At 51.4% G+C, this 22717-nt stretch overlaps 1 protein-coding gene across 1 annotated transcript in view; it reads right to left on the bottom strand.

Moving 5' to 3' along the window:
• The window catches only part of LOC144490105 (complement C1s subcomponent-like), a 28570-nt gene extending 6500 nt beyond the window's left edge, over positions 1 to 22070 (bottom strand). Inside the window, exons 1-8 of the mRNA XM_078207916.1 lie at positions 21939 to 22070; positions 19760 to 19897; positions 18355 to 18423; positions 14952 to 15703; positions 8813 to 8871; positions 5897 to 6104; positions 4859 to 5036; positions 64 to 195 (exon numbers count right to left, since the gene is read on the bottom strand). Coding sequence (XP_078064042.1) covers positions 64 to 195; positions 4859 to 5036; positions 5897 to 6104; positions 8813 to 8871; positions 14952 to 15703; positions 18355 to 18397 — 1372 coding nt within the window. The 5' untranslated portion in view covers positions 18398 to 18423; positions 19760 to 19897; positions 21939 to 22070. The remainder of the gene's footprint in view (positions 1 to 63; positions 196 to 4858; positions 5037 to 5896; positions 6105 to 8812; positions 8872 to 14951; positions 15704 to 18354; positions 18424 to 19759; positions 19898 to 21938) is intronic.
• Positions 22071 to 22717: the final 647 nt, after the last annotated feature.

Here is a 22717-nt window from a genome sequence, read left to right as displayed (position 1 = left end):
ACGTAAGCTGTCTTCATAAAACACCTTGGAGTTGCTGGCCTGGGTCTTGACAATCCACATTACCTTTGCAAGTTCTCCGGTCGCTTTGGAGACTGTAGCCTTTGCGACAGAGGCATTGGTATCCTCCGATGTAATTGTGGCAGAAATGGTCGCAAGCGCTCTGCGAATCCCAGCGAAAGCCGCATTCGTCAATATCTGGAAAAGGGCAAAATATAGACATGTTTCTCCACTATTGATCTGTGTCACTGAATCGCGGGACGGTTAGAACGCAGAAGGAGGCCCATTTAGCCCATCAGGTCTCTCCAAACGACACCGAGTGCTGCTCCCCCACCCCAGTAGCTCTTCATCCTCGGATAACGATTCAATTCCTCCTTGAAATTCCAATTCCAATGTGTAAATGTGAGGTCATCCATTTTGGTGGGAATCACAGCAAAATGGACTATTATTTAAATGGTAAAAAATTGCAGCATGCTGCTGTGCAGAGGGACCTGGGTGTCCTTGTGCAGGAATCTCAAGGAGTTGGTTTGCAGGTGCAGCAGGTAATTAAGAAGGGAAATGGAATTTTGGCCTTCATTGCGAGAGGGATGGAGTTTAAAAACAGCGAGGTTATGTTTGCAGCTGTATAAGGTGCTGGTGAGGCCACACCTGGAGTACTGTGTACAGTTTTAGTCTTCCGACTTGAGAAAGGATATACTGGCACTGGAGGGGGTGCAGAGGAGATTCACTAGGTTGATTCCGGAGTTGAAGGACTGGCTTATGAGGAGAGACTGAGTAGACTGGGGCTGTACTCATTGGAGTTCAGAAGAATGAGGGGAGATCTTGTTGAAACATATAAGATTATGAAGGGAATTGATAAGATAGAAGCAGGGAGGTTGTTTCCACTGGCGGGTGAAACTAGAACTAGGGGACATGACCTCAAAATAAGGGGAAGCAGATTTAGGACTGAGTTGAGGAGGAACTTCTTCACACAAAGGGTTGTGAATCTGTGGAATTCCCTGCCCAGTGAGGCTACCTCGTTGAATGTTTTTAAGGCAAGGATGGATACATTTTTGAACAGTAAAGGAATTAAGGGTTATGGTGAGCGGGTGGGTAAGTGGAGCTGAGTCCACAAAAAGATCAGCCATGATCTTATTGAATGGCGGAGCAGGCTCGAGGGGCCAGATGGCCTACTCCTGCTCTGAGTTCTTATGTTCAATACCCCTCCTGTTCCCAGCGGTGCACTAAGACAAACTTTCCTCTGTTTCCATCGCTAGTAATTCCCGGAGCAGGTCGCTAGTCTGTGGCCAGGGGGTGCTTAGAGCTTGAGGGGGTGACACCCAACATCAAGAGTGGCTGACCAGGAGTCTCTCCCGCTCTGACTGCCAGTCATTGGCATGTTAGGAAGGATTTTGCCAGTTGGCACTCAACCTGTTTGGCCGGGTTATGGACCCAGCTTCCTTGGCCGTCAACTCCTGGGGCGGGACTTGAACCCGGAGCTTCTAGGCTCAGAGGCAGGGACGCTAACCCCACTGCGCCACAAGACCTCTTAATTCACTTTTGAAATCTCCCATTGAATCTGCCTCCTGAGTGAAAAGTATTGTTTCTTGCACGCTATACAGACAAAGCATACCATTCATAGAGTACATAGGGGAGAAATATTTGATATAATATTGTCACATGTATTGGGATACAGTGAAAAGTATTGTTTCTTGCACGCCATACAGATAAAGCATACCGTTCATAGAGTACATAGGGGAGAAATATTTGATATAATATTGTCACATGTATTGGGATACAGTGAAAAGTATTGTTTCTTGCGCGCTATACAGACAAAGCATACCGTTCATAGAGTACATAGGGGAGGAGGAAAGGAGAGGGTGCAGAATGTAGTGTTACAGTCACAGCGAGGGTGTAGAGAAAGATCAACTTAATATAAAGTAGGTCCATTCAAAAGTCTAACAGCAGCAGGGAAGAGGTTGTTCTTGAGCAGGGAAGAGGTTGTTCTTGAGCCGGTTGGTACGTGACCTCAGACTTTTGTATCTTTTTCCCGAAGGAAGAAGGTAGAAGAGAGAATGCCCGGGGTGCGTGGGGTCCTTGATTTTGCTGCTTTGCCCGAAGCAGTAGGAAGTGTAGACAGAGACAATGGATGGGAGGCTGGTTTGAGTGATGGATTGGGCTACATTCACGACCCTTTGCAGTTTCCGTTGCTTAGAAAGGGAGCTAGAACTAGAGGGCACAGCCTCAAAATAAGGGGGGTCAGTTTAGGACAGAGTTGAGGAGGAACTTCTTCTCTCAGAGGGTGGTGAATCTCTGGAATTCTCTGCCCACTGAAGTGGTGGAGGCTACCTCGTTGAATATGTTTAAATCACGGATAGATGGATTCCTGATTGGTAAGGGAATTAGGGGTTATAGGGATCAGGCGGTAAGTGGAACTGATCCATTTCAGATCGGCCATGATCTTATTGAATGGCGGGGCAGGCTCGAGGGGCAAGATGGCCTACTCCTGCTCCTATTTCTTATGTTCTTATCGACGATCATCTTAAATCTCTGTCCCCGTTGTTCTCCACTGTTCGTCAGCTGTCCTACCGACCAGTCTGCTCACCCAGTCCACCTGAGCCAATTCAGCCCTCACCCTATCGTACTTCCCTCTGTTCAAACAGAGGACACTGGTATGGGACCCTACTTTCTCCATCCTTCCACCAATGGGAACAGTTTCTCCCTTAACTTCTCTGTCCCAGACCTCATTGTGACTCTGAACATCTCGATCGAATTTCCCTCTCCTACAAGGAAAAGGGCGGCACGGTGGCACAGTGGTCAGCGCCGCTGCCTCACAGCACCATGGACCCGGGTTCGATTCCTGGTCTTGAGTCACAGTCTGTGCGGAGTCTGCACCTTCTCCCCGTGTCTGCATGGGTTTCCCCCAGGTGCTCCGGTTTCCTCCCACATTGGCATGCTAAATTGCCCCTTAGTGTCCAAAGATGTGCAGGTTAGGTGGATTGGCCATGCTAAATTGCCCCTTAGTGTCCAAAGATGTGCGGCTGAGTTGTATTGGCCATGCTAAATTGCCCCTTAGTGTCCAAAGATGTGCAGGTTAGGTGGATTGGCCATGCTAAATTGCCCCTTAGTGTCCAAAGATGTGCAGGTTAGGTGGATTAGCCATGCTAAATTGCCCCTTAGTGTCCAAAGATGTGTGGGTTAGGTGGATTGGCCATGCTAAATTGCCCCTTAGTGTCCAAAGATGTGTGGGTTAGGTGGATTGGCCATGCTAAATTGCCCCTTAGTGTCCAAAGATGTGCAGGTTAGGTGGATTGGCCATGCTAAATTGCTGCTTAGTGTCCAAAAATGCGTAGGTTAGGTGGATTGGCCGTGCTAAATTGCCGCTTAGTGTCCAAAAATGCGTAGGTTAGGTGGATTGGCCATGCTAAATTGCCCCTTAGTGTCCAAAGATGTGCCAGTTAGGTGGATTGGCCAGGCTAAATTGCCCCTTAGTATCGAAAGATGTGCAGGTTAGGTGGATTGGCCATGGTAAATTTCCCCTTAGTGTCCAAAGATGTGCAGGTTAGGTGGATTGGCCATGCTAAATTGCCCCTTAGTGTCCAAAGATGTGCAGGTTAGATGTATTGGCCATGCTAAATTGTCCCTTAGTGTCCAAAGATGTGCAGGTTAGATGTATTGGCCGTGCTAAATTGCCCCTTAGTGTCCAAAGATGCGTAGGTTAGGTGGATTGGCCATGCTAAATTGCCCCTTAGTGTCCAAAGATGTGCAGGTTCGGTGGATTGGCCATGCTAAATTGCCCCTTAGTGTCCAAGATGTGCGCATTAAGTGGATTGGCCATGCTAAATTGCCCCTTAGTGTCCAAAGATGTGCAGGTTAGGTGGATTGGCCATGCTAAATTGCCCCTTAGTGTCCAAAGATGTGCGGCTGAGTTGTATTTGCCATGCTAAATTGCCCCTTAGTGTCCAAAGATGTGCAGGTTAGGTGGATTAGCCATGCTAAATTGCCCCTTAGTGTCCAAAGATGTGTGGGTTAGGTGGATTGGCCATGCTAAATTGCCCCTTAGTGTCCAAAGATGTGTGGGTTAGGTGGATTGGCCATGCTAAATTGCCCCTTAGTGTCCAAAGATGTGCAGGTTAGGTGGATTGGCCATGCTAAATTGCCCCTTAGTGTCCAAAGAAGTGCAGGTTATGTGGATTGGCCATGCTAAATTGCCCCTTAGTGTCCAAAGATGTGCAGGTTAGGTGGATTGGCCATGCTAAATTGCCCCTTAGTGTCCAAAGATGTGCAGGTTAGGTGGATTAGCCATGCTAAATTGCCCCTTAGTGTCCAAAGATGTGTGGGTTAGGTGGATTGGCCATGCTAAATTGCCCCTTAGTGTCCAAAGATGTGTGGGTTAGGTGGATTGGCCATGCTAAATTGCCCCTTAGTGTCCAAAGATGTGCAGGTTAGGGGGATTGGCCATGCTAAATTGCCCCTTAGTGTCCAAAGATGTGCAGGCAGGGGAGGGGGGGAGGGGGCAGGGGGTGTGGGGGGTGGGGAGGGCGTGGGTGGGGGGGGTGCGCGGGTGCGAGGGGGGGCGCGGGGGGGGCGGGGGCGTGGGGGGGGGTGCGGGAGGGGTGCGGGGGGGCGCGGAGGGGGCCGGGCGGGGGGGCCCGCGGGGGGGGGCGTGGGTGTGGCGTGGGGGGGCACGAGGTGGGGGGTGTGGGGGGGTGCGTGGGGGATGCGGGGGGGGGGCACGGTGGGGGGTTTAACGTGCTCACACACACACACACAGCACTGTTGTTTGGGAAAGGAAGAGTTCTGACCCAATTACAATGAAGGAAGGGCAGCGAATGCTCGGTGAAAGCCAGGATGACATTGAACTCAGTTGAGGACAACTTACCGATGGCTTCGTAAAACAGGGAGAATCCCCGTCGGCTTTCCTGATCCAAGGAATTGAAGCGCGCGCGCAGTTTAACAATGTGGTCACCATTCGCCATCAACTTTGAGCTTGGAAAATGCACCTGGACCAAAGACCTGTCGCCACACAAGGTTCCCAGTCGCTGCCGGTCCGCAAAGGCCTGCGGTGAAACACAAAAGCGTGAAGGAAGCGAACGGGACAGCCAGGGATGCACCGAACCAGTCGCGATCAATCCTACAGGAGCTGTGGCGCAGTGGTTAACACTGCTGCCTCACAGCGCCAGGGGCCCGGGTTCGATTCCAGGCTCAGATCACTGTCTGTGTGGAGTCTGAACGTTCTCCCCGTGTCTGCGTGGGTTTCCTCCGGGTGCTCTGGTTTCCTCCCACAGTCCGAAAGACATGTAGGTTACGTGGATTGGCCATGCTAAATTGCCCCTTAGTGGCCAAAGATGTGTAGGTTAGGTGGATTGGCCATGCTAAATTGCCCCTTAGTGGCCAAAGATGTGTAGGTTAGGTGGATTGGCCATGCTAAATTGCCCCTTAGTGGCCAAAGATGTGCATGTTAGGTGGATTGGCCATGCTAAATTGCCCCTTAGTGTCCAAAGATGTGCAGGTTAGGTGGATTGGCTGTGCTAAATTGCCCCTTAGTGTCAGGGGGACGAGCTAGGGTAAATGCATGGGTTACAGGGATAGGGCATGGGTGGGATTGTGGTCGGTGGAGACTCGATGGGCCAGATGGCCTCCTTCTGCACTGTAGGATTCTATGATCTTTGGAGTGTGGGAGGAAACCGGAGCACCCGGAGGAAACCCATGCAGACACGGGGAGAATGTGCAGACTCCGCACAGACAGTGTCCCAAGCCGGGAATCGAACCCGTGACCCTGGCGCTGTGAGGCAGCAGTGCTAACCCACTGTGCCACCGTGCCTCCCCTGGTTGGCACGCTCCTCTCAGGTTGGAGTTCCAGTGTTACGACCCCACGGTGATTAACTCTGAATCTAAACAGAATGGAACGTGGCGATACCTCCATGTATTGCTGCTCACAGGAGGAAGATTGCAATGAATCGTAGTGCCGGAAATGGAGTCTGAGAGCAAATCCTGGTGGAACGGTGATATCCCAGCTACGGGTCTCCCTGTGGTGGTAATTTGTCAGGTAGATCTCTCCAAATAAACTTGAGTGGTTCAGTTCCGTCAACGTCACGGCAATTAAAGCCCACAACACCAGCAGAGACCTGGACAAGACACCGGGAGAAAAAGGATTGAATTAACCTCGGGTGGAAATTGCGGATCTTCGGGGACAGCGAGAGCCGAGAGATTGCAGAGATTCCTGGAACTGGCGTCAAATGTTGGACATCGGATTGTCTGTGAGTTCCTCACCAGGCCCGATTTTCTAATCTCCCGTCTTGAAAGCCTTCACATCTCTCCAACCACCAAATTTTTACCCTTATATGTCTCGACCTGGTCAACAGCTGACCCTCCCTCCAATGTCAGTTTCTTGTGGGTTTTGGAAGGTGCTGGCAAAGGAGCCTTGGCGAGTTGCCGCAGTGAATCTGGTTAGCGCCGCTGCCTCACAGCGCCAGGGACCCGGGTCTGATTCCGTTCTCGGGTCACTGTCTGTGTGGAGTTTGCGCGTTCTCCCCCGTGTCTGTGTGGATTTCCTTCGGGGGTGCTCCGGTTTCCTCCCACAGTCCAAACATGTGCAGGTTAGTTGCATTGGCCATGCTAAATTGCCCCTGCATGTCCAAAGATGGGCAGATTAGGTGGATTGGCCATGCTAAATTGCCCCATAGTGTCCAGAGATGTGTGGGTTAGTTGAATTGGCTGTACTAAATTGCCCCTTTGTGTCCAAAGATGTGCAGGTTAGGTGGATTGGCCATGCTAAATTGCCCTTTAGTATCCAAAGATGTGTAGGTTAGGTGGATTGGCCATGCTAAATTGCCCCTTAGTGTCCAAAGATGTACAGGTTAGGTGGATTGGCCATGCTAAATTGCCCCTTAGTATCCAAAGATGTGCGGGTTAGTTGGTTTGACCATGCTAAATTGCCCCTTAGTGTCCAAAGATGTGCAGGTTAGGTGGATTGGCCATGCTAAATTGCCCTTTAGTATCCAAAGATGTGTAGGTTAGGTGCATTGGCCATGCTAAATTGCCCCTTAGTATCTAAAGATGTGAAGATTAGGTGCACTGGCCATGCTAAATTGCCCCTTAGTATCCAAAGATGTGCGGGTTAGTTGGTTTGACCATGCTAAATTGCCCCTCAGTGTCTAAAGATGTGAAGATTAGGTGGATTGGCCATGCTAAATTGCCCCTTAGTATCCAAAGATGTGCAGGTTAAGTGGATTGGCCATGCTAAATTGCCCCTTAGTATCCAAAGATGCACAGGTTAGGGGGATTGGCCATGCTAAATTGCCCCTTAGTATCCAAAGATGTGCAGGTTAAGTGGATTGGCCATGCTAAATTGCCCCTTAGTATCCAAAGATGCGCAGGTTAGGTGGATTGGCCATGCTAAATTGCCCCTTAGTATCCAAAGATGTGCGGGTTAGGTGGATTGGCCATGCTAAATTGCCCCTTAGTGTCCAAAGATGCACCGGTTAGATGGATTGGCCATGCTAAATTGCCCCTTAGTGTCCAAAGATGCACAGGTTAGATGGATTGGCCATGCTAAATTGCCCCTTAGTGTCCAAAGATGCGCAGGTTAGGTGGATTGGCCATGCTAAATTGCCCCTTAGTGTCCAAAGATGCACAGGTTAGATGGATTGGCCATGCTAAATTGCCCCTTAGTGTCCAAAGATGCACAGGTTAGGTGGATTGGCCATGCTGGTGGTGTCAGGCCTCTCGTGGCCCATGGGCACTGTCGGGGGGAGCGGGGGGGCTGTGTGACTTTTTAGGTTTAGTCAGTTGACTTTCCTTTTGACGTTTTATTTAAATTTCCAGTGCAGGCGCTGCCCTTCCCTTCTCGATTCCGGTTCATTTGTTTATTTCTGGTTGATATATTGATAGAGTTTAAATAGAGACTGCGGGGTTAGGAGTTCGACATACGCAATGCTGCATTCTGTAAATAAACCAACTCTCAGGAAAGGATTTGATGTTTAGTTTCCAACTTTGCCCACTGGCCGAGAATTTAGTTCACACCATACAGGACAGTTTTCAACAAGGGTTACTGGTAACAATGAGTGCACACACTTTGGGGGCGATCTTATTGAGAAAAGTCCCAAACGAATGTAAAACAGGAGAGAAACACGCCCATTTTTTTGGGGCAAGCTCCCAGACGCAATCGTACAACCCTTCAAAGGTAAAATGAGGTGAAATGTGATTCTCGCCAGTAGGGGGAGTAGGCGGAGTCTATTTGCACCGAAAAGCTGGCCGCTGAGCTCCTGGGGCACCATTGCGCAGGTGCCCCGATCTCGCAGTTTGCTGTGCAAATGTACACACGGTGCACTGGGATATCTATGAGATATCCCAGTGCACCGTGTGTACATGGGATCTGTCACTACCCCCACCCCCTCACCCCCGGGGCATCACACCCCCATCCGATTGTCCTCCCTCGATTACCCCTCCTCAAAATCCCCCCCACCTTGATTGACCCCACCCTGATTGTCCTTAAGCCTAATGTCCCCCCTCTGCCCCTGCAAAGACCACCCCCCTCACCCCACCTCCCCGTGGGACGAACCAGTAAAATCGCCCCCATAGAGTCTGGCAATAGCGATGGGAATTTCCAGGTTAATGATTGAATCCTCGATGTCGCTAAGTCACGACCGAGTGTGTTCAGAACTTTCACTCTGACTGGTGTCGGACACACAGGGCGAAGCACTTTTCCCAGCAAGCGAGCTTCTTAGTGATCAGGGATTCATCCCGGAATAAGCCACCTCGCTCCCAAAGGGAACAGTTACATCACCTTCCCGGGAACGCTATCACCCTTGTCAACGATCAGTGTCACACTCACCGCATCGACAGCAATCTCACGTCCATGGCGTCAGGACAACTTGGCATGAGAGTCGTCAGCTGGTCAGTGGAACAGATCAGTTCACAGCACTCGACAGCCCGGGATTAATCTTCAACCAAAACCAACAAACTCAACCCCTCTTCATTGCACAGTTATTTACTCCGAGCCTCCTGACTGGTCTCCCACAGTTTACTCAACAAATATGAGAGGGAAGGAAATGACGTCCCACTTGGCGTGATGTGGAATGTCCCAACCTTTAACCCTAACCCTTAACCCCTAACGTCCCAACCTTTAACCCTAAACCCTAATCCCTAATTCCAATGTCAAACTGCTGACACCCAATTCCTAACCTGTAACCTCTAAACCCTCATCCCTAACCTCTAAACCTTAATCCCTAGCCCTAACTCTAACCCATAACCTCTCACCCCAAACCCCTAACCTCTAATTCCTAACTCTAACCCATAACCTCGAACCCTTAACCCCTATTCCCTAACCCTAACCCATAACCTCTAACCCATAACCCTAAACCCTAACCTCTAATCCCAACCCGAGCCCTAACACCTAACCCTTAACCCTAACCCCAACCCGAACCCCTAACCTCTAAACCTAACCCTAACCCTTAACCCTAACCCTAACCCCTAACACCTAACCCTAACTCTAACCCTAACCCCAACCCTAATCCTAACCCCTAATCTCTAATCCTAACCCTAACCCTAACACGAGCTCGAAAACCCGAACCCCTAACCTTAACCCTAACCCTTAACCCGAACCCACCTTAACCCTAACCCTAACCACTAACATGAACACTAACCCTAACTGCTAACGCTAACACTAACCCTAACCCCTAATGCCGAACCCTAGCCCTAACACTAAACCGAAACCCTAACCCCTAACCCCAGCCCTAACCCTAACCACAGGGGGGAACAAGGGTGCGACGTGAGCTGGAAGAAAAGGGGACATGTCCTTTCTCTGTCCCACCCCAAAAACCCAACCCTTAACACTAAACTTCACGCTAACCTTAACGCGGACATGAACCTTCATGCTAACCCGGACACTAACCTTTACGCAAACCCTAACCCTAACCCTAACCCTACCCGGACAAGTTGCCCCTTAGTGTCCAAAGATGTGTAGATTAGGTGGATTGGCCATGCTAAATTGCCCCTTAGTGTCCAAAGATGTGCAGGTTAGCTGGATTGGCCATGCTAAATTGCCCCTTAGTGTCCAAAGATTTGTAGGTTAGGTGGATTGGCCGTGCTAAATTGTCCCTTAGTGTCCAAAGATGTGCTGGTTAGCTGGATTGGCCATGCTAAATTGCCCCTTAGTGTCTAAAGGTACGCAGGTTTGGTGGATTGGCCATACTAAATTATACTTCAGCATCCAAGATGTGCAGGTTAGGGGGATTGGCCATGCTAAATTGCCCCTTAGTATCCAAAGATGTGCAGGTTAGATGGATTGGCCAGACTAAATTGTCCCTTACTGTCCAAAGATATGCAGGTTAGATAGATTGGCAATGCTAAATTGTCTCTTAGTGTCCAAAGATGTGCAGGTTGGGTGGATTGGCCATGCTAAATTGTCTTAGTGTCCAAAGATGTTCAGGTTGGGTGGATTGGTCATGCTAAATTATCCTTTCGTGTCCAAAAGTGTGCGGGTAGGTGTATTGGCCATGCTAAATTGCCCCTTAGTGTCCAAAGATGTGTAGGTTAGGTGGATTGGCCATGCTAAATTGCCCCTTAGTGTCCAGAAATGTGCAGGTTAGGTGGATTGGCCATGCTAAATTGCCCCTTAGTGTCCAAAAATGTGCAGGTTAGGTGGATTGGCCATGCTAAATTGCCCCTTAGTGTCCAAAAATGTGCAGGTTAGGTGGATTGGCCATGCTAAATTATCCCTTAGTGTCCAAAAATGTGTAGGTTTTGTGGATTGGCCATGTTAAATGATCCCTTAGTGTCCAAAGATGTGCAGGTTAGGTGGATTGGCCATGCTAAATTATCCCTTAGTGTCCAAAGATGTGCAGGTTAGGTGGATTGGCCATGCTAAATTGCCCCTTAGTGTCCAGAGATGTGTGGGTTAGGGGGATTAGCAGGGTAAATGCTTGGGCTTACGGGAATATGGGCTGGGTGGGATTGTTGTCGGTGCAGGCTCGATGGGCCAAATGGCCTCCTTCTGCACTGTAGGGATTTGATGAATTCTATGAAAATGGAGGGCAGTGAGGGACGGGGAATAAATGCCGGCCCAGCCAGTGACGCCCACATCCCGTAAAAACGAACAAGAGGAGAATACTCAGGGGGCTGCCTTGTGCAGGAGAGAGGAACATGTCCAGGGTTTGAATACTTCCTTTTTGAAGGAAGCATGGGGGGACATTTGTTCCCTGGTACATTCTCCATGGCAACACCTCGACCAACGATATTCGACTTGCCAACCACTTAGCGCCCTTTTCTCATGCAGTATAAATTGTTGTGAGAGTTTGAAGATTGGCTTCATTGCATCTGGATAGGTTGAGTGGGTTTGGGTTGTTTCTGTTGAAGCAGCGAAGACTGAGGGGCGACCTGATCGAGGTGGACAAGGTTATGAGGAGCAGGGACAGAGTGGATAGGTAGCAGCTGTTCCCTTTAGCTGAAGGGTCAGTCACGAGGTGACACAAGTTAAAGTGAGGGATGGGAGGCTTAATTATACTTAAGAAAGCCCCACCAACGCCTCTACTTTCTCAGAAGACTAAGGACATTTGGCATGTCCGCTCCGACTCTCACCAATTTTTACAGACGCACCATAGAAAGCATTCTTTCTGGTTGTATCACAGCTCGGTATGGCTCCTGCTCTGCCCAAGACCGCAAGGAACTACAAAAGGTTGTGAATGTAGCCCAATCCATCACGCAAACCAGCCTCCCATCCATTGACTCTGTCTATACTTCCTGCTGCCTCGGGGAAAAGCAGCCAGCATAATCAAGGACCCCCACGCACCCCGGACATTCTCTCTTCCACCTTCTTCCGTCGTGAAAAGGATACAAAAGTCTGAGGTCACGTACCGACCGACTCAAGAACAGCTTCTTCCCTGCTGCTGCCAGACTTTTGAATGGACCTACCTCGCATTAAAGTTGATCTTACTCTACACCCTAACTATGACCGTAACACTACATTCTGCACTCTCTCCTTTCCTTCTCTATGAACGGTATGCTTTGTCTGTATAGCGCGCAAGAAACAATACTTTTCACTGTATCCCAATACATGTGACAATAATAAATCAAACCAAATCAAATCAAAAGGTTTAGGGGGGATTTGAGGAAAAACGTTTTTACCCAGAGGGTGGTGAGGGTCTGGAATGCGCGGCCTGGGAGGGTGGTGGAGGCGGGAGGCCTCACATCCTTTACAAAGTACCTGGATGAGTATCTGGCACAGCGTAACGTTCAAGGCTACGGGCCAAGTGCTGGCAAGTGGGATTAGGTGGGCTGGTCAGGGCATTTCATGCCTCGGTGCAGACTCGATGGGCCGAAGGGCCTCTTCTGCACTGTGGTATCCTGTGATTCTGTGACCTGTCCAGGCACCAGGTGAGTGCCAGGTGAAAAACTTCGGTAGGATGTCTGTTTTTCCCTCAGCAAGACAGGAGTTTGCGCAACAAAGCAAAAATTGCATGTGGCGATGTGCGGAGAAACGATGTGAGATTTTAGCAAATGATAATAAACAAACTGGTTAAAAACTTTCAATTTTAATTCATTAGAAAGATACGTTTAAATTCTGATATTCAAACTCAGTGGCACTTTTTAATTGGCGTGGCTACACAAGTAGATAGGGTGGGAAAGAAGCTTACGGTATGCTTGCCTTTATTGGTCGGGGCACTGAGGGTACAAGGGTCATGTTACAGCCGTGTGAAGCTTTGGTTAGGCCACACTTACGTTCTGTGCAGGACGGCATAGTGGGTTAGCACTGCTGCCTCACAGCGCTAGGGACCCAGGTTCAATTCCCGGTTTGGGTCACTCTCTGTGTGGAGTTTGCACATTCTCCCCGTGTCTGCGTAGGTTTCCTCCGGGTGCTCTGGTTTCCTCCCACAGTCCGAAAGATGTGCTGGTTAGGTGGATTGGCCATGGTAAATTGCCCCTTAGTGTCCAAAGATGTGCAGGTTATGTGGACTGGTCATGCTAAATTGTCCCTTAGTGTCCTGAGATGCGTGGGTGAGAGGGATTAGCGGGGTAAATATATGGGGTTACGGGGATAGGGCCTGGGTGGGATTGTTGTTGGTGCAAACTCAATGGGCCGAATGGCCTCCTTCTGCACTGCAGGGATTCTATGGTTTATGTGATTCTGGTCGCCACGTTACAGGAAGGATGTGGTATGCTTGCCTTTATAGGACGGGGTATAGAGTATAAAAGCTGGAGTCTGATGATGCAGCGGTATAGAACACTGGTTAGGCCACATTTGGAGTACTGCGTCCAGTTCTGGTCGCCGCACTACCAGAAGGACGTGGAGGCGTTAGAGAGAGTGCAGAGAAGGTTTACCAGGATGTTGCCTGGTATGGAGGGTTTTAGCTATGAGGAGAGATTGGGTAAACTGGGGTTGTTCTCCCTGGAAAGACGGAGAATGAGGGGAGATCTAATAGAGGTGTACAAGATTATGAAGGGTATAGATAGGGTGAACAGTGGGAAGCTTTTTCCCAGATCAGAAGTGACGATCACGAGGGGTCACGGGCTCAAGGTGAGAGGGGTGAAGTATAACTCAGATATCAGAGGGACGTTTTTTACACAGAGAGTGGTGGGGGCCTGGAATGCGCTGCCAAGTAGGGTGGTGGAGGCAGGCACGCTGACATCGTTTAAGACTTATCTAGATAGCCACATGAGCAACCTGGGAATGGAGGGATACAAACGATTGGTCTAGTTGGACCAATGAGCAGCACAGGCTTGGAGGGCCGAAGGGCCTGTTTCCTGTGCTGTACTGTTCTTTGTTCTTTGATGTGGAGGCTTTGGAGAGGGTGCAGAAGAGGTTTACCAGAATGTTGCCTGGATTAGAGGGTCTGAGCTATAAGGAGAGGCTGGACAAACTGGGTTGTTTTCTCTGGAGCAGCGGAGGCTGAGGGGAGACACGATAGAAGTCTATAAAATTATGAGAGGCATAGATTGGGTTGACAGAATCCATTTTCCAGAGATGTAGGGATGGCACGGTGGCACAGTGGTTAGCACTGCTGCCTCACAGCGCCAGGGACCTGGGTTCGATTCCCGGCCTGGGTCACTGTCTGTGTGGAGTCTGCACATTCTCCCCGTGTCTGCATGGGTTTTCTCCAGGTGCTCCGGTTTCCTCCCACAGTCTGAAAGACGTGCTGATTCGGTGCTAAATTCTCCCTCAGTGTTACCCGAACAGGCGCCGGAGTGTGGCGACTCGGGGAATTTTCACAGTAACTTCATTGCGGTGTTAATGTAAGCCTACTTGTGACACTAATAAATAAAGTTTAACTAACTCCCCGCTTGCCTGGATGAGTGCAACTCCAACAAAGAAACTTGGTACCATCCAGGAAAAAGCAACCCCGCTTTAAGGTGTCTGATACTAGGGAGCACGCACTTAAACTGGGAGGGTGGGGGGAGTTTAAAGGAGATGTGAGGGGCAAGTGTCTTACACAGAGAGTGGTAGGTGTGTGGAACGCGCTGCCAGGGGTGGAGGCAGATACAATCGGGGGGGTTTCAGGGACTTTTGGATAAGCACATGAATGTGCGAGGAATAGAGGGATATGGAGCAAGGGCAGGCAGAAGGTGTTAGTTTAATTTGGAGTCATGGTCGGCACAACATAGTGGGCCGAATGGCCTGTTCCAGTGCTGTACTGTTCTACGTTCTATGTCCCATATTCTATGTCCTACATTCTATGAACGATATCCTATGTCCTATGTTCTCTGTCCTATGTTCTATGTTCTATGTTCTCTGTTCTATGTCCTACATTCTATGAACTATGTCCTATGTTCTCTGTCCTATGTTCTATGTCCTATGTTCTATGTTCTCTGTCCTATGTTCTATGTCCGACATTCTATGAACTATGTCCTATGTTCTCTGTCCTATGTTCTATGTTGTGTGTTACATGCTCTATGTTGTGTGTTACATGCTCTATGTTCTATTTCCTATGTTGTATGTTATTTGTCCTATGTTGTATGTTGTATGTTCTGAGGGGTTAATTATTTCTCATGGTTTCCTCTATCCAGTCCAGATAGTTCATCACCTTCGTGTAAAAGCCGAAGGTGCCACACCTGATGCCCCACGAGACGATGCCACCAACAAAGAACTCGTTGCGCCTGGGTTTGGGACGGGAGAAGACAAAGGCCCCTCCGCTGTCGCCCTGGCAACTATCCGAACCGTCCTGGTCGCCGGCGCAGATCATGTTGTCGGTGATGGAGACCTGGTGTCCGGTGGTGAGGTTTCGGCACTCCGCCATCTCCCGGATGGGCAGCCGCACGAACATCAGGTCGGTGGGCAGTGTGTCGTTCTCGGTGAGGCCCCAGCCCGAGACCAGGCCCACCTTGGTGACGGGCAGCTCGTGCTGGGCGTCCCGGGATGGGAGGCAGACGGGCGAGAGGTCGGGTCCCAGCCGCACCTTGGAGCGCAGCCGCACCAGGGCAATGTCGTTGTCGTAGTTGTGTCCGTGGCCGGCGTCACTCTGGTAGCCGGGGTGGACGAAGACCGCCGCGTGGCGCAGCCGCGTGCCGTCGCGCTCCAGGTGCTTCGTGCTGGTGATGCCGGCCACCATGGACAGGCCGGTGGTCCCATCAACCACATGGGCGGCCGTCAGCACCCACTGGTCTGAAATCAGGGCCCCCGCTCCCCTGGGCTGCTGGAAGAGGACCTGCCAGGGGAAGTTGCCCCTCTTCGCCACCGAGCCCCGGAGGATCCGCTCGCGGAAGACGACGGGGTTGCTGGGTTTGCCACACACTGTGGACAGGGTCGAGAACAAAGCTTAAAACCTGGTGCCCAATCAACTCTCCGTTAAACCTGGCCTGCCCACCCCCCTTCAACCCTCACTGCCATCCCCCCACCCCCCCGACCCCTCCCACCCCCCTTCACCCCTCACTGCCATCCCCCCACCCCCCCCGACCCCTCCCACTCCCTTCACCCCTCACTGCCATCCCCCCAACCCCCCGACCCCTCCCACCCCCCTTCACCCCTCACTGCCATCCCCCCAACCCCCCCCGACCCCTCCCACTTCCCTTCACCCCTCACTGCCATCCCCCCGACCCCCCCGACCCCTCCCACTCCCCTTCACCCCTCACTGCCATCCCCCCGACCCCCCCCGAACCCTCCCACCCCCTTCACCCCTCACTGCCATCCCCCCACCCCCCCCGAACCCTCCCACCCCCTTCACCCCTCACTGCCATCCCCCCACCCCCCCCGGCCCCTCCCACCACCCTCACCCCCGTCATCCCCCCATCCTCCCCTCGTCCCCTCCCACCACCCTCACCCCCTTCATCCCCCCACCCTCTCCCCGGCCCTTCCCCCCACCCTCCCGCCGGCCCCTCCCACCACCATCACCCCCTTCACCCCCCCACCCTCCCCCCAGCCCCTCCTACAGTCTCACCCCCGGCCCCTCCCACCATCCCTCACCCCCTTCATCCCCCCACCCTCCCCCCGGCCCCTCCCACCACCCTTACCCCCGTCATCCCCCATCCTCCCCTCGGCCCCTCCCACCACCCTCACCCCCTTCATCCCCCCGCCCCTCCCACCACACCTCACCCAGCCAACCCCCCCGACCCACTCCCCCCCACCCACCCCCCTCCCCCTCCCACCCCGCCCTCTCACCCAAGCTCACCCGCCCTGGTCATTGGGAAATGTTCGTCAACCGGATAGGCCGGAGATGGGGCACAGCACGGTGGCACAGCGGGTTTGCACTGCTGCTTCACAGCGCCAGGGACCCGGGTTCGATTCCCGGCTCGGGTCACTGTCTGTGTGGAATCTACACGTTCTCCCCGTGTCTGCGTGGGTTTCCTCCGGGTGCTCCGGTTTCCTCCCACAGTCTGAAAGACGTGCTGGTTAGGGTGCATTGGCCGTGCTAAATTCTCCCTCAGTGTTACCCGAACAGGCGCCGGAGTGTGGCGACTAGGGGATTTTCACAGTAACTTCATTGCAGTGTTAATGTAAGCCTACTTGCGACTAATAAATAAACCTCTCGACGGAGGTTGAGGGGTGACCTGATAGAAGTCTACAAGATTTTGAGGGGCATGGACAGAGAAGCTTTTTCCCAGGATGGAAGAGTCAATTACTGGGGGCACAGGTTTAAGATGCGAGGGGCAAGGTTTAAAGGAGATGTACGAGGCAGATTTTTTTTACACAGAGGGTGGTGAGTGCCTGGAACTCGCTGCCGGGGGAGGAAGTGGAAGCGGATACGACAGTGACTTTTAAGTGGCGTCTTGATAAATACATGAATAGGATGGGAATAGAGGGATATGGCCCCCGGAAGGGTAGGGGGTTTTAGTTCAGTCGGGCAGCAGGGTCGGTGCAGGCTTGGAGGGGCCGAAGGGCCTGTTCCTGTGCTGTTATTTGTTCTTTGTTAAAAGGTGGGCTTATTTTCCTTGCAGAAGGGAAAGCAGAGAGGAGAGTTTACATAAACTCTGGAGTGTGGAAGGAGACCAAGTTTCTATGAGATCCCCTCTCACTCTTCTAAACTCCAGTGAATATAATCCTAACCGACTTAGTCTCTCCTGATATGACAGACCTGCCATCCCAGGAATCAGCCTGGTAAACCTTCGCTGCGCTCCCTCTATAGCAAGGACATCCTTCCTCGGATAAGGAGACCAAAACTGCACACAATACTCCAGGTGTGGCCTCACCAACGCCCTGTACAATTGCAGCAAAACATCTCTATCCCTATACTCAAATCCTCTCCCTATGAAGGCTAACGGCACGGTAGCGCAGTGGGTTAGCACTGCTGCTTCACAGCGCCGGGGACCCGGGTTCGGTTCCCGGCTTGGGTCACTGTCTGTGTGGAGTTAGCACGTTGCCCACGTGGGTTTTCTCCGGGTGCTCCGGTTTCCTCCCACAGTCTGAAAGACGTGCTGGTTAGGGTGCATTGGCCGTGCTAAATTTTCCCTCAGTGTTACCCGAACAGGCGCCGGAGTGTGGCGACTCAGAGAATTTCACAGTAACTTCATTGCGGTGTTAATGTAAGACTTACTTGTGACTAATAAGTAAATGCTGGAAAGAGAGACACATTGTGAAAGTTTTTCAAATGTGGGAACCCATTCTCAACAGATAAAAAAAACTTAATGAAACCGCGGGCTTTTAAAAAAATTTCCCGAGAGTTCGGGGGGGTCCCTGTCCTTTTCTCCATGGCAACACCTCAGCCAATCAGAGACGCTCGCCGACTGAACAGCGTCCTATCCTCCCACGCCACTAATTGCCGTGGCCATTTGAAATTTGGTGTTCCTGCATTTGTCCCGGTGTGAAATTGTGTGCTTTTGTGTTTGTCCTTCTGAGTATGAGATGGGAAAACTTCCACAGTGCATCTCTCCTTGCTGCAATGTTGGTGTTCTGGTCCGCGGAGTTCTTATTAACTACTGCGTTTTGTCAGTAACAGTTACTACTTGTACCTGGGATGCACTGAGGAAGGACTGTTCCATTATTCTTCCACATCGCTTCGGCAGTGCAATAAAATTCTCCTGCCAAGAGAACGTAGCACATTTGTTAAGAGGCATTTACTAAATCCGAACACCTATTCAGCTTAACATGTGCAGAGAATCATAGAATCCCTGCTGTGCAGAAGGAGGCCATTCGGCCCATCGCGTCTGCACCAGCAACAATCGGCAATGTGGTTAGCACTGCTGCCTCACGGTGCCAGGGACCCGGGTTCGATTCCCGGCTTGGGGGTCACTATCTGTGTGGAGTCTGCACGTTCTTCCCCCGTGTCTGCGTGGGTTTCCTCCGGGTGCTCCGGGTACCTGATGACTGCAGCGGGTTTCAAGATGGCGGCTCACCCACCACCTTCTCAAGGGGCAATTAGGGATGGGCAATAAATGGTGGGTCTGGCCAGCGACGCCCACACTCCGAAAACAAATTCTTTCAAAAATGGAGGTGGCCAAGAGAACGTAGCACATTTCTTAAGAGGCATTTACTAAATCCTATTCAGCTTAACATGTGAAAGGGTGGCCCAACTTGTCCATGCCACCGCTTTCTTTTAACCACTAAGCTCGTCCCAATTGCCCGCATTTGGCCCATATCCCTCTATACCCATCGTACCCATGTAACTGTCTAAACGCTTTTTAAAAGACAAAATTGTACCCGCCTCTACTACTGCCTCTGGCAGCTCGTTCCAGACACTCACCACCCTCTGTGTGAAAAAATTGCCCCTCTGGACCCTTTTGTATCTCTCCCCTCTCACCTTAAACCTATGCCCTCTAGTTTTAGACTCCCCTACCTTTGGGAAAAGACGTTGACTATCTAGCTGATCTGTGCCCCTCATTATTTTATAGAGCTCTATAAGATCACCCCTCAGCCTCCTACGCTCCAGAGAAAAAAGTCCCAGTCTATCCAGCCTCTCCTTATAACTCAAACCATCAAGTCCCAGTAGCATCCAAGTCTAGATATAGATTCCCCTACTTTTGGGAAAAGATGTTGACTATCTAGCTGGTCTATGCCCCTCATTATTTTATAGACCTCTATAAGATCACCCCTCAGCCTCCTACGCTCCAGAGAAAAAAGTCCCAGTCTATCCAGTCTCTCCTTATAACTCAAACCATCAAGTCCCAGTAGCATCCAAGTCTAGTTTTAGATTCCCCTACTTTTGGGAAAAGATGTTGACTATCTAGCTGATCTATGCCCTTCATTATTTTATAGAACTCTATAAGATCACCCCTCAGCCTCCTACACTCCAGAGAAAAATGTCCCAGTCTATCCAGCCTCTCCTTATAACTCAAACCATCAAGTCCCGGTAGCATCCTAGTAAATCTTTTCTGCACTCTTTCTAGTTTATGTTCTTCTTTAGTGTAATCTACTCACGGTCTTGGTTTGATTGTAGTTGGTAATAAGGCCCATCGCACTGATAGCGAATTGCGGATTTATAGATGGTGACATCTGCCTGTGTAATGAATGTAACTCTCCCGTTCTCAATCTCAGGTGGAATCGAACAGTCTACAGCTGAAGGAAAGCACATTAAAATTGAACAGAGACATCTTGGAAGCGGATTAACTCAACGGATCTGTTGGCATTGGTGTCCCGATGGAGTTCCTTCTCCTGTCACCTCCCCTCCTTGTCCTCGCTGACCCACATCGGCTCCTGGTTTAGCTCCATTTTTAAACTCTCCAATCTCACCGGTGCCTCGCCCCCCTCCCCACACCTCGCTCACCCGTCTGCTGTAAACTCCTACCGCCCCACAACCCCCCGAGATCTCTGCGCTCTCCAATAGAGTCATAGAGGTTTACAGCAAGGAAAGAGACGCTTCAGCCCAACTTGTCCATGCTGCCCAATTTTTACCACTAAGCTCGTCCCAATTGCCCACGTTTGGCCCATATCCCTCTATACCCATCTTACCCATGTAACTGTCTTTTTAAAAGACAAAATTGTGCCCGCCTCCACTGCTACCTCTGGCAGCTCGTTCCAGACACTCACCACCCTCTGGACCCCTTTGTATCTCTCCCCTCTCACCTTAAACCTATGCCCTCCAGTTTTAGACTCCCCTACCTTTGGGAAAAGCTCTTGACTATCTAGCTGATCTATGTCCCTCATCATTTTGTAGACCTCTATAAGATCACCCCTAAGACTCCTACGCTCCAGGGAAAAAAAATCCCAGTCTATCCAACCTCTCCTTGTAACTCAAACAATCAAGTCCTGGTAGCATCCTAGTAAATATTTCTGCACTCTTTCTAGTTTAATAATATCCTTTCTATAATAGGGTGACCAGAATTGCACACAGTATTCCAAGTGTGGCCTTACCAATGTCTTGTACAACTTCAACAAGACGTCCCAACTCCTGTATTCAATGTTCTGACCAATGAAACCAAGCATGCCGAATGCCTTCTTCACCACTCTGTCCACCTGTGACTCCACTTTCAAGGAGCTATGAACCTGTACCACTAGATCTCTTTGTTCTGTAACTCTCCCCAACGCCCTACCATTAACTGAGTATGTCCTGCCCTGGTTCAATCTACCAAAATTGGTAGAGGGGAGTGTGCAGAGGGACCTGGGTGTCCTTGTGCACCAGTCGCTGAAGGTAAGCATGCAGGTGCAGCAGGCGGTAAAGAAGGCAAATGGTATGTTGGCCTTTATTGCGAGAGGTTTCGAGTACAGGAGCAGGGATGTGTTGTTGCAATTATACACGGCCTTGGTGAGGCCACACCTAGAGTATTGTGTGCAGTTTTGGTCTCCTTTTCTGAGGAAGGATGTTCTTGCTCTGGAGGGAGTGCAGCGAAGGTTTACCCGGCTGATTCCAGGGATGGTGGGACTGATGTATGAGGAGAGATTGACCAGGTTAGGATTGTTTTCGCTGGAGTTCAGACGAATGAGGGGGGATCTCATAGAGACTTATAAAATTCTAACAGGACTAGACAGGGTAGATGCAGGGAGGATGTTCCCGATGGTGGGGGGAGTCCAGAACCAGGGGTCACGGTCTGAGGATTCGGGGTGGACCATTTAGGACGGAGATGAGGAGACATTTCTTCACCCAAAGAGTGGTGAGCCTGTGGAATTCATCACCACAGGAAGTAGTTGATGCCAAAACATTGAATGTATTGAAGAGGCGGCTGGATCTAGCACTTGGGGTGAACGGGATCAAAGGTTATGGGGGGAAAGCAGGATTAGGCTATTGAGTTGGATGATCAGCCATGATGGTGATGAATGGCGGAGCAGGCTCGAAGGGCCGAATGGCCTCCTCCTGCTCCTATCTTCTATGTTTCTATGTTCAGGTCAGCGGCATCCCCTGGTCGTGGCAACTTTGCCAACCCTGCCCGCCTGCCACAGACTTCCCGGCGGCAGGGGGCGGATTCAATGGGAAGTCCCATTGACAGTGGCGGGACCAGATCTTGCCACCGGTGACTGGCGTGCCGCTTCCTGCCACCAGAAACAACCATCCGGGAGGCCAGGAGATCTCGCCCATGGCTTCAGAGACCAGATTCCGCTCTGCGACGTTCTGGTTCAGTGGATTAACGGTGACAATAGCTATCATTCCACACACACCACTTACGTTGACAACTGTATCCGGGAGTCTTCCAACTTCCATCCTGTTGACATTCCGCATAAAAACTGGGAATGGTCTTCAGGCCCTGAGGTGAATGTCACAGCAACGTGTCACCAAATTGTTGGATTAACTCACATCCTCGGCTTTGCTTCACATCCCCGGCCAGGCCCCTCTCTCTCTCCCCAGGGCCCTCCCTCTCTCCCCAGGGCCCTCCCTCTCTCCCCAGGGCCCTCACTCTCTCCCCAGGGCCCTCACTCTCTCCCCAGGGCCCTCACTCTCTCCCCAGGGCCCTCACTCTCTCCCCAGGGCCCTCACTCTCTCCCCAGGGCACTCCCTCTCTCCCCAGGGCCCTCACTCTCTCCAAAGGGCCCTCACTCTCTCCCCAGGGCCCTCACTCTCTCCCCAGGGCACTCCCTCTCTCCCCAGGGCACTCACTCTCTCCAAAGGGCCCTCACTCTCTCCCCAGGGCACTCCCCCTCTCCCCAGGGCCCTCACTCTCTCCAAAGGGCCCTCACTCTCTCCCCAGGGCCTTCCCACTCTCCCTAGCACCCTCACTCTCTCCCCGGGGCCCTCACTCCCTCCCTAGGGTCCTCACTCTCTCCCTTGGGCCCTCCCTCCCTCCCCAGGGTCCTCACTCTCTCCCTTGGGCCCTCCCTCCCTCCCAGGGAGCTCACTCTCTCCCCAGGGCCCTCACTCTCTCCCCTGGGCCCTCACTCTCCCCCCAGGGCCCTCACTCTCTCCCTTGGGCCCTCCCTCCCTCCCAGGGAGCTCACTCTCTCCCCAGG

Source organism: Mustelus asterias, unplaced genomic scaffold (genome assembly GCF_964213995.1).
Source record: "Mustelus asterias unplaced genomic scaffold, sMusAst1.hap1.1 HAP1_SCAFFOLD_2878, whole genome shotgun sequence".
NCBI classification, from domain to species: Eukaryota; Metazoa; Chordata; class Chondrichthyes; order Carcharhiniformes; family Triakidae; genus Mustelus; species Mustelus asterias.
The sequence above is the reverse complement of the archived record's forward strand: the minus strand, read 5'-3'. Positions and strand labels throughout refer to the sequence as shown.